Genomic DNA, 12,009 nt, shown 5'->3' with positions numbered 1-12,009 from the left:
ATGGAACTGTTTAAATAGAGAGAATCAAGCAGAGGCCTTATAAAGGATTTTGGAAGTTTTTACATGGTCTCATACAGGTGTAGTGTTATATACAGGGGAGGCCAAAGAGATTCTTCAGAGTCTCTCCAATAGGGAGGTTTCTGTGATGGAAGCAGCAGGGCTGTATCTTTCAAAATTACTTTTCTAAACGCCCATGTTTACATGAGCTAAGAGCAGAGCTAAATGGTGAGATCAGCTGCCCCAGCCTTTAGAAAACAGACCTGAGTGATGATGGAGACAGAGCATGCAAATATCTCATTGATCTGTGAGTTAAAGGCAGGTCCCAAGTTTTTTGGTGGGAGTCAAGGCTCAGCTAATGGAAATCAAAACTGAAAGGGAGGAGAGAATTCTGTAGTAGTTTGGCATCAGGATGAACCTGTTTGTGAAGAAGTCTGAGGAATGAGGCAAGAAGCTCTGGAAGATGAAAACACAGACAGACAAAGATGGAGACTCAGAGATTCAGAGACAGAGTGGCACAAAGACTCAGAGACAAATAAGTCAAAGAGCTGCATACAGACAGATAGAAACACAGAGACACAAAACTCAAGAGATCAAGATAGACCTGCCAGCTCACACAGATAGCCAGAAAGCACATGGGGACAGAGACTTAGGGAACACACATACAGACCCAAAGAGTGATCCAGGAGACAGGGGCAGAGAAAACAATGAAAGACAAAGATGTGTCTTTAAAGATAAAGAAAAATCCACAGAGCCTGACTCAGAGATGGACCAACAAACCCAGGGAAGTCAGACGGACAGACCTGAGGAACAGAGCCACAACTTGGGGGAGGGGTGAAAACCGCAACTCGTTGTGCTGAGATTCTTCTGTTCGGTCCCCAAGGAAGCCTTCACAGTGCAGGAATGGCTGCAAGACCAAAAGAGCACCACTGCTCCCCAGTAAATGAGGCTCAGGGACCATTTTATTTGGACTGGAAAAAACCTTGAAAAGGTCTAGAATGACTAGGCAGGGAATGAAAATCAGAGGTTCTCTTAAGAGGGCTCATCTTCAAGTAAAATCAAGCTTGACTCTGGGCTTACTATGGTTACTCTTGTTACTTATACCTCATAAAGTGCTGGTTCAGGGTAATTGTCTTCGAACTGTGGTTGCCATTGACAACCTACCATTGTGGGCTAGTATAGGAGACAGAGAGGATCACTTTCAGGAAGCTTCAGCTACAAGAAAGAGTTAGAAGAACATTGGGGTCTGTAAAAAATACAGGCAGATTCTTGTTTCATTAGTTATCTCTTCTCTATTCCATAGTTCAGGCAATACCTCTAACCAATGTCAGTTTATTCCATCAGTAAAAACCGCCGGACATATGGGGACTGAGTCTGAAAGTGGATGTAAGTACATTATCAGCGCTGGTGCAGTGGAAAGCTCACTGGCTTAAGTCGGGGAGGCTTGAGTTCTGGTCTTGGCCTTGACTCAACTTGGGGCAATTCAACAAACATTTAAACACCTGCTCTTTATCAAGTGGTATGCTCGGGTGGAGAAGGCAACGATGAATAACCCACTGTCCTGCTCCTAAGGAGTTCACCATTAAAAGGAGTTTACTGTGCTCTAGCCTAAAGCAGGTGGCTAAACCTCTTAGTACCTCAGGACCGACATCTGCAAAATGGTTTCAAGATTATCTGATGAATCAACCTAAAACATACAATCAACTTGTATAAGTCAGAACTCTAGGAGCAGTAACATGAAATCCAGGAAAATTTAGAAATTTATAATGATAAAGCAAACAATGAGTTATATTTGTGAGACATTAAGGTTTTCAAAATTTCTCTGATACCTTTTTGAAAATGTACACAAAAGCAGTAGAATTAGTTTTGTTTGGACATGAATCGCTTATTTTGCTTAGCTCAATGGAATGACTGGATTCTACCCTTGATCCTTCCTGACTATTCCCAGGTCGGCACTCTAGTTTCCTACTCACCAATCTGCAAACTCCCTCACTAATCACTAACTCATTATCTTGGCTCTAGCCCCTTGCCACCCATCATGCTGAACTACTAGATTAATCTACCTAAAAACAAAACATGATGACTATGTACTTCCACATTCCTACAAACCTTCAGTGAGTCCACATTGTTCACTGACCAAATCTATTTTAGGCCCTCTGGAATCTAGATCAACCCAAATATCCATGCTTTCAGAGGGAAACAAGAGCCTACTTGGAGACAGATCAAGAAGGAGATGATGGAAAAATGTCCTACCAAAAAGCAAAAGCAAAATTATACACATAATATGATTACAATTCAATCTCTGTATATGTGTGCATGTGTGTACAGAAAAACATTTTGTAAAAACTGGAATTGAGATGAACAATGTTATTTTAGGTGGTAGTACATGACTGACATTTTAGTGCTTTTCTTTATATTTTGATGCTTCTCTTTATTTCTCTAATTTTTAATAATTAATATATAACTTATTTTCAACTATTTATTATAAATAATTTCAGATATACTGGAAAATGGAAAAATAGCATGAATGTTACTGCATTTAAATAATACCTATATTTTAGGCAGAAGAATTTTTAACCTTTTGCTACATTTTTTAATACAACATTTAATTTTGAGTCTTTTGATGAGCAGTTTTAAATTACAAATATCCTGACACTTTAACCCTAATCAAACATGCATCTCTAAAAAGTTACATTCTTTTACATAACCATCATACTGTTATCAAAACAAGTGATTACTCTTATGCTTTTTAAAGTTATAAACATTTTTTAAACAAAGAAGGTCTAACAACAGATAATGGGGGCGGGTGCTAGTGGTCAGGGTCAGGGGGAGCATGAGCATAGAGAAGCAGGTGGTGAGCAAGGAACACCAATAAGGCCCAGCAGTGTGCACTGTGCTCCTGGTAGAGGCAGGCCTCTATCAGGGAGTAGAAACCAGAAGTCTATGGGCTCAGAATAGGAATTTATCCTCTAGGGGAGTTGGTAGGAGCCAGAAATTAATGCAGGCTTTAACGAAATGTCTAAGAGTATGGTCATGAAAGCAGAATTAAAAGAGAAAAGTCAAGTAGAAGCTTCTCATAGGATGAGACTGATGGAGGTAGAGACCGGAACCAGACCACCTGAATGCTAACAAACCAGATAGGTCCTGGGGACTGGGCCGGTTTGAGTTCATGTGAGCTTTTTCGATTCCAAATCCTTGCATATTTTCCTACCATCACTCCTTTACTCATACCGTTTTCTCTGTAGAAAATGTCATATTTTCTAACTTCAACTGACAAAAATAATATCAGCTCCAAGGCCACCTTTTCCACTTCCACTGTGGAGAAATAGCCTTCCATAGGAGGTTGTTTTATCTAGACACTGTCACAGCCCTCAGCCCGCACAACACTGCATTCTAACTCTACACGCATATGAATCCTCCATCTCTGCACAGCCATGCCTTCTCCACTATGCTGCCTTGCCTGACATCATCATTCAACAGATAGATCTATGACCCAGTAGAAGAGTGAATGAATGAAACAAAGTTACTCCACCCAACATGGACAATCTGTGGGACAGATTTCCACTTGTAAGTAGAAGGAAGTCACCCTTCAGAGGAACAGAAAAACACCACAACTGAAGAGGAAATAACTGAAGAGATGGAACTGTACACTAGTTACGTACTCATTATACAACCACAGAAGAACTACCTTCCGTTTTTAGAATCCAAGATTACAAAGTTGTGCACAGAAGAGGAACAAGCTGTATTGCTGTAGTTGGTGTCACACCTCTGTAAACAGGTTCCACTGAAATTTTGACTTTACTATACATTTCTTAGCTGAATAAATTTTTCTAGTCCTGAAAATGAAATCTACACAAAATTCAATAACATCTGATTAACTAGGATGCTGGCCTGGCTTTGTGTACATGTGTATGTATATTATGTGAGGAATAGAAAGAATAATGTCTTTTATAGTAAACTTTGTTATAATCACGAACTTTCTTTGCTTCTCTCAGTTCATATTAAGCACTACGAACATGTACTAGTATAATAAGATGAGAGAAATTTGATGAAAACCAGTTTACATTAGTGGTTACATTAGTTTACATCAAGCATGAAGGCTCTGGAGCAAAACGCTTGGATTTGAAGGTATATTAGAATGGAAACTTGTGCATGCAATTAAAACTCAGTTCTTTACTTTTCTCATCTGTAAATGGGGATGACATTAGTAATAATACCCACCTCACAGCAATGTGTGACTTAAACAAGTTCATCTGGGCAAAGGGCTTAAACTAGTGCTTGGCACATGGCAAGCATCCAATAATTACTAATTGCCATTATTAGAATATATAACTTTGACCAGTGGGCTCTACAAAGCAGCACCACGCAGTGGAAAGCTCTGAGGTAAGTCCCTAGGTGTGTCTCTCAGCTCCACTACTTACAAAGTCTGTGATCTGGATTGTATACTTAGCTTATTGAAGTCACCTTTTGCATCTATGAAATGAGTATGGTGATATCGTATTGAAAGTGTTCTTGTGAAGGCTAAACGGCATTATGCATGTGAATGGCATGGTGCTGGTGCATAGTAGGTGATCAGTAAATTAGGACTATCACAGCCGGGAAACAACCTGGTTTGTGAAGCCAGCATGGGTTTTGAACACAGACACTCCGAGACTGTAGGCAACCTGATTTTTCTTCTCTTGAGTCTCTTCCTATGTAAAGCTGGAATACCAATGCCTTTTGAAGACAAGAGCTAGTGTCTACAAAATGCCTGCCTTATAATAGGGACTCATTTAGTTTGTTATAATTTATTCCTTGGGTCAGCAAATCACCAGCTGAGGGTCAATTCCTGCCAGATACCTGTTTTAGTATGGACCGGGAGCCAAGAATGGCTGTGCATTTTGAAATGCTTGGGGGAAATAGAAGAATACTTTGTGATTCATAAAAATTACATGAAATTTACATTTCAGTATATAAATAACGTTTTGTTTGAACACCATCACAGTCATTTGTTTCTGTGTTCTCTTGCAGTTTTTGCACAACAGCAGATGTGAGTAGTTGAGGTAGAGACTGTAAGGCCTGCAAAGCCTAAAACGTTCACTACCCAGACCTTTATAAAAAAAGGTTTGCTGCTCCATGATCTACTCTAACCTTCTCTTATATGTGAAGAATTAGCTATCAATTAATTTAAATATTCAGAGCTTAGAATCTAGTTCTTTGGCACTGGTCAACCCAGCCAAACACTGGCACTTTCTTATACAACTTCCAATTTGAGAAAATATCTAAAAAAGAGAATGTTTATTATGTTTCTCACATGGAGTTATGACTGACTAGATCATTTGAATATTTAATTGTAAAGTATGCTAAAATATTTTCATTTTATGTTATTTCTTTTGTGTTTATACTTATATAGAGCTATATGTAGAAATAGTATAGTAACCTTTGTTAAAGCCAAAGAATTGCTGGAATTTTCAGTGATTTTACTAGCTATTCTTTACCAGTTTGTTACTTAGGTGATATCTCCAGTATTTGTTACTTGTTTAATTTTGCCATCTCTTCATTTTGCAAGCAGCAAACAGCCTGACTCATCTCCTGGTTCATAGTCCACCTCCTTCTTCTCCCCTGATTCTCCATGCCCCTCACTTCTTGCCCTCCCCACACCCCTCTTCCCCCTAAACCCGTACCCTCCCCTGCAAAGTGTAAGCAAAGCTGAGCAACAATTTAAGATGGTTTTATTTCTCCTTTGCCTCTGGACACATGAATGTATTTTAGATGAAAGAAAATTAACGTTTTTAGGCTGACACTGTGTAAATGAGACATGGAAAAGCATGGTGTTGCTTGATTTAGGTATTTTAGAAAATAATAAACCTGTACTCTGAGCAAGTTGTATATGTCCTAGAAAGGCAAGTGATGGATTTGCTGCAGTTCAGGGCTCAATTTACAGGATTTACATATTCCAGAGCCTGAAAAAAACAGATGCCCAAGAACAAAGACTTCTGATATTTCTGTAATTTAACCACTAACTTATCTGTTTATGTCTATCAAAAATATAAACATAAGGATTTATCTGACTACTCAAATAACCTCTTCAAAATAATTGAAAAATTAAGTCATTAAAACCAGCCAACTTTTATCTATCAGTTACATTAAATCATTTTGTTTTTAAGGAGGTTTTGGAAACTAAATTAATCAGAAGGTTTGGTAGAGATTCTCTCTCACCAGTGGTTAAAGATTCAAAGAAAAAGTCAATATTATGTTTGAGTTACGTTCAGTATTCTAGCAGAGGCAACAAGTCATTGTCAAGAGTTCTCAAATTGTTATCTATAAAAAGTGTATCAGTGAGGTGCTGCAGGGCAAGTACTGGCACAAGTTGATTATTAAATATTCAATTCAATGATGTTAAATTGTTGGCAGCTTGAAATTGTCTATAGTGGGAGTATTTATACCAGGGAATTAGGCAAATTCTTGAAATCAGGGCTTTCTCCACCCCTCAACTCACCCCAGGTGTTTTTCCAGCACACTATTGAGTATGCTTAAATAAGCCCTACATCTGAGGGTTCTTTTCGGGAGAACAGAAATGTACTAAAACTGATTTATGGTGACAGTTGTATCACTCTGTAAAGTTAGTCAAAAGTCTTGAATTGTACACTTGAAACGGGTACATTTTATGATATGTAAAATACACCTTAATAAAATTGCTAATCGAAACACCCCTAAACCAATAAACAAAATATCAACACTTATTAGTACTTTTAAGATTCAAGTACACACTCAACAGACTTAAAATGAAAAATAAGAGCACATTTACCTAATGCATTTGGTGGATACATATTCTATGCAGTGATCATCAACCTAGGGTCTCACTTTGGAATTACTTGGAGAGTTTGACAAGAAAACGCTCACCCTCAGAGATACTGAAATCATTTGTCAAGTCTGTGGTTTGGGTGTCAGGAGTGTTTCTTTCTTTCTTTTTTTTTTTTTGAAAAAAAAAAAAAAAGGAAAAGCTCCTTGGGTTGTTCCAGAGCACAGCCAAGGTCAAGAACCTGGACTGTAGAGCAGTTTTCCCAGATAACTGCAGGTTGCCCATTGCTATAGAAATCATCCTTATGTTTAATAATTGTTCAGGCCTTCTGAAATAGGGAAATCTGGACATGAATGTATCCTTTTTATGCAGGGAAGTGGTGTGACTCGGTTTTGTATTCAATGTCTATTCTTTGCACATGGAGGAAAGACACAGTCCACAGTCCTATTTCCCCCGTGGGGTTCACCTGTAGTTGCTTCTTGCTATTGGCATCGTGGTGGGGCACAGAGACAGCATCTAATTCATCTTTGTCATCTAAGCGTGTTCCCACAGTACTCAACCACAGACTCTGGGTTCTAGGATTGTTTGTTTAACTAAACGACCAGAATTGAATAAATTCTTCTGTCTCCTCCTTTGGGGTTTTCTATTACAGTGGGCTGGGAATCAGTTAACAGAACATGTAAAGCATTGTAGCTTAATGGTTCAATAAGGCACTGCGGGCCACAGTTCAGCTTCAGCGTTTGGACTTGGTGAAAACTGTGCTGGATGCTCACAGAAGGGCCCTTTGCCTCTTCTGTTTGGGGATTCAATCTAGAGGGATAGAGAGATTCTAGAGCTCTGGCTTCCTAATAAGGGGAGTTTTCTTTAATGAAAATTCCAGGTGTTTTATCTGATTTGCCAAATGAAAGTAGAGTTCAATTCCGAGACCTCAGTTTTATAATCTAAAGACAGGAATTACTGATAAATTTTTACAGTAATACAACATAAAAAGATACAATCTCTGCAGCCTTAACACAGAGAGGTTTCAACTTTATTTTGGTTTTTCTTCGGTTTAGGACATAGCCTGTGGCAGGTTGGATGCCCAGCTTTTCTATGTAATTGATGTGTGACTAGCAAGCAAGTTATTCAAACCTGTTTGGTGCTTGTTTTCATCCTTTGTAAGATGAAGATGACAACAGCTCCCATGTCATTGGATTGTTATGAAGATTTAGAGCTATTTATCCAGGCAGAAGGTACAGGTTTTACCTCTCCTCATGCACAGGTGCCAAAGCCACCCTCACTGGGATATTCCCAGTGCATTAGGCAGAAGGTTCAGTTTCTCTAGGAAATCCCCAATTCCTCTCTTGTGTAATACTTGCTTCTTTTATTAAATACCCGGATGAGTTGTCATCTGGGTCACTTCTCAAAGACAGAGCTCAGATGACTCCACCTACCTATGCTTACCTGTTTGAAGCAGAAATTTTATCCTCTTCATGGATTGTTGGTATTTAAAGGCTCAAAGTTGGCCCTCTGGACATACATAAAATATAAAAGCTCCCAAATGCAGTATCAGGAGAAAGAAACATACAAGCGAGACTACTGCAGAAACTTCCTCATTCTCTATCTTTTGAAAAAGTCCCTCTCCCTTACAGTAGGGTAGGCTTTCTGTTTATCTTCCCAGCAACACGGTCCTTTTACTGTCCCTGGGTCAGTGCTGGAAACTCTTGAACAACACATTTATTCATAAACCAGAGCAACATCAAGGAAGCCAGGCAACGTCACCTCTATATCCCAGTTCTGTCCCTCCTCTCAAAGAATGTCCAACATTTGATTTTTTTCCCTATTTTCTCAACCTACTTGTTTTCACATCTAGAAAAATAATGCAGGCTTTTCCAATGGAATTAGCCCCAAACAGGAAGATACTTAACAGATACAAATGAATAAAGTGGAAAAAAATAAACGGTTGAGGTGGCAGGGGGCAACAAGGCGCTGAAGATAGTCATTAATCAAAGCATGAAGGTGGGAGTGCGGAGTCAATGTCCACCCACTAGGCACTTTGAAAGGAGATCTGCTCCCTTACCCCAAGTCCTGGAGCAGCTCAGCTTCTCCATCGGATCTGCTCCACAGATCTGAGGGATCCTGGGTGCTCATCTTCCCTTCTAGAAGTTCTGCTCTGCCCATTCGCGCCCTTCACAGAGGCAGAGAGAGACAACTCGGCTGCTCCTGCCACCCTCTCCCTCTGTGAGACAGCAGCCTGCTGTGGCTCTGAGTCTCCAAGGCAAGGAAGTGAAACTTGGTTACTTACTCCTCCCACCAAACCCACCACCCTGGCCTGGAGGCACTGGCAGGAGTGTTCTGTCAGTCAGGAAGTATGCAAACTTAGGTAGTTACCTCTGAGGACACCCACACTGCATCACGCAACAGGCAGTTGCTATCAAAGGAAATGAAGAGGCAGTCACCCCACCTGGGATTGGACAACAGTGCAAACTGCTTGTGTGGGGCCAAACCCTAGCTTCTCCCTAATGCTATCAGCCTCTGGTTTGTAGGGGAGGATGAGTGCACTCTTTTACCAGTCTTCCTTCTGTCTTACACACCAACACAGGGAACACTGAGGAAGCTTCTATATCAGGAACACCTTTAGAGTGGGTAGAAAAAACAGAAGCAGACCACAAGTTCAACCCTGAAGTTTGCTGTTTTAGCACTTTTGTAATATTTGTGCTTGTTTACCCAGACCTTCTAATATATCCTCAATTCTCTGAATAGGGATGATTCAGAGATAATTATTGTTTCCTCCATGGAAGAAGAATTAGGAGAGAAGAAGGTAGGAAAAAGTTACAAGGGGCCATTCTGGTGCCCACCTAATAGGGCATATTAGATCTCCTGCAGTCTTTTTTTCTTTTTTCTTTTTTTTCTTTTTTTTTTTTGAGACAGAGTCTCGCTCTGTCACTCAGTCTGGAGTGCAATGGTGTGATCTGAGATCACTGCAACCTCCGCCTCCCAGGGTTCAAGTGATTCTCCTGTCTCAGCCTCCCAAGTAGCTGGGATTACAGGCACCCACCATCATGCTCGGCTAATTTTTGTATTTTTGTAGAGACGGGGTTTCACCCTCAGGTGATCCACCCATCTCACCCTCCCAAAGTGCTGGGCTTACAGGCATGAGCCACTGTGCCTGGCCTGAACTCCTGGAGTCTTTGAGTGCCACTTCCTTCATGGGCTTACTCACACCTGCATGGCTTTGTGCCCAGATTCATATGTAGAGGGGGATTCTATCTGCCTGGAATGCTAAAGGTAAATGGCAGTGACTGAATCCTTGGGAAGTAGGACAAAGTGCAGTATCAAATGAGTCAAGGACATATGTTGCTTCCTGCCTTTTCTATGTACCTACAGGTCTCTCTCTCCCTCTCCCTTTCTCTCTATTTCTTCTTATCTCTACTCCCTGACTCACTCAGCACTCACCAGGGTGCTCTGTAACTTTTTCTCACAGTGTGGCCTGAGGACTAGCAGCACAGCAGAGCTGTTCCTAAAGGACTAGATGATTGCAAGAGGCTGCTGTTCACCTCACATGGTTCTATCCTTCATATTCCTCCCTATTACCACTGTTCACCCAGGATCGGTGAGACCCTGGGTAACGCTGGTTGCCAGTGAGAAATTCCTGAGTGTCTAGAGGCAGTCTGCTGAAGACTAAGCTCTGATAATACATATGTAACTGACTAAATGAGCACTTAAAATTCTTTTGGCTACAGTTTGTTCACAGAGGAGGACAAGGCCCACTCAAACAGAGAGGCCAGTGCAGGCCAGGGAGATACTGAATATGCACACAGCAGCGACAGGGGAACAGCCTGTGCACTAGAGTTCCTGTTCCCTTTCTAGAGCCCTTTATTTGGTGTTTTAGTATCTATTTCATTCCCATTTTTTGCAAATTTTGGTTATTCTTTTTCTTAACTTTTTTGGAAGCTCAAGTAGCAGAATTTTCTAAGATCGTCCCGCTTCTCTCTGAATCTTCCAGTCTTTCTCCCTTTCTCATGCTGCTGTCCTATCTGTTGTCCTCTCCTTTGATGTCATTGTTCCACTTTGTCATTTACTCAATTTTCCCAGTATCCCTACCACCGCGCCCGCTCCACTATCTGCACACTTAGTTTTGCAGTGGTAACAGCTGTAGGAGGCTTACTAGATAGTTTCAACAAAATGAAACTTCATAAAAATATTTGGTAATATATATGTTTTACATTATTCATATGATATAATTCTTAAATATTTGTTTATTTATTTATTTTTTAGAGATGCCCAGGCTGGTTTCAAACTCCTGGGTTCAAGCAATCCTCCCATTTAGGCCTCCCTAAATATTGAGATTACAGGTGTGAGCCACTACATCCAGTATGTTTATTAAAGGGACCTCAACTTTTGCTTCCAAGCAAGTACAAGGTATGTTTTTAAAAATCACGTAATTTACTTATTATTTCAACAATCTCTTTTCAGTGGTGCTGGTTCACAGCAATGAATTTTTTCCACACAGGTATTGCAGGCTTCCTTTCAGTGGTGATTTTAAGCAGAGTTCTGCTGGATGCCTTAGACCCTCAGTCATGTCTGTTATGTCTAAAACCCAACTGCATACAGAGTCTTGAAAATCCCATGTAAAACAAGAAGTGAGTCTAACTGGTAAGGGGTCAGGGGTTGGGGGAGGTTTAGGAAATATGTCCCCAACTCCACATTGTATCCTCAACTGCAGCACAATTCTAAGACCACTTCTGAGAAGCTATCTGACCATGTTATCTCCTTTCTTTTTTCCCCAAAGTGGATGAGACTTAAGATCAACTTAATTTTACTCTCCAAAAGAATCTATATGCTTTTGTCCACACTCTTTGTCTGCCTAGAATGCTTTTCTATTCTATGTTCTGTCCAGCCAACTCCTTTGCATTTTCCAGTCTCAGCATAAATATTATCTCTTTTTGAGAGGTGTTTCCTGGCTACTCCCTCTGTATGCGGGGTCAGGTGACTGTCCGTGTTGCTAAGCACCTGCACTCCCTTAAAGTACTTCATATCTCGATTACAACATTTTTGCCACTGTATTGAGATTATTTTATTTTGTTTTGTTATGTGTCCCTCAAGACAAAACTCTCATCTAATTGGACTGAGAGAGGACTTAACGGCAGAGTTTCTGTCTTGTTCATCTTTATACCTGTTTCACTCAGCACAGTACGCGGGGAGAACTAGCAGCTCAATGATTCTTGTTGACTCAGTGGTAGAGTCTCTTT

General features: G+C 40.4%; 1 protein-coding gene across 2 annotated transcripts in view; it reads right to left on the bottom strand.

The window, feature by feature from the left end:
* DAPP1 (dual adaptor of phosphotyrosine and 3-phosphoinositides 1) overlaps positions 1 to 9,116 on the bottom strand; it is a 54,126-nt gene extending 45,010 nt beyond the window's left edge. Inside the window, exon 1 of one of the 2 annotated variants that reach the window (XM_030914862.1) lies at positions 8,838 to 9,116. In XM_030914862.1, the coding sequence (XP_030770722.1) occupies positions 8,838 to 8,938 (101 nt within the window). In that variant the 5' untranslated portion in view covers positions 8,939 to 9,116. The remainder of the gene's footprint in view (positions 1 to 8,837) is intronic. The other variant, XM_010371638.2, reaches the window with a different exon arrangement.
* Between the last annotated feature and the right edge of the window lie 2,893 nt (positions 9,117 to 12,009).

Source organism: Rhinopithecus roxellana, chromosome 2 (genome assembly GCF_007565055.1).
Source record: "Rhinopithecus roxellana isolate Shanxi Qingling chromosome 2, ASM756505v1, whole genome shotgun sequence".
In the NCBI taxonomy this organism is placed as follows: Eukaryota; Metazoa; Chordata; class Mammalia; order Primates; family Cercopithecidae; genus Rhinopithecus; species Rhinopithecus roxellana.
The sequence above is the reverse complement of the archived record's forward strand: the minus strand, read 5'-3'. Positions and strand labels throughout refer to the sequence as shown.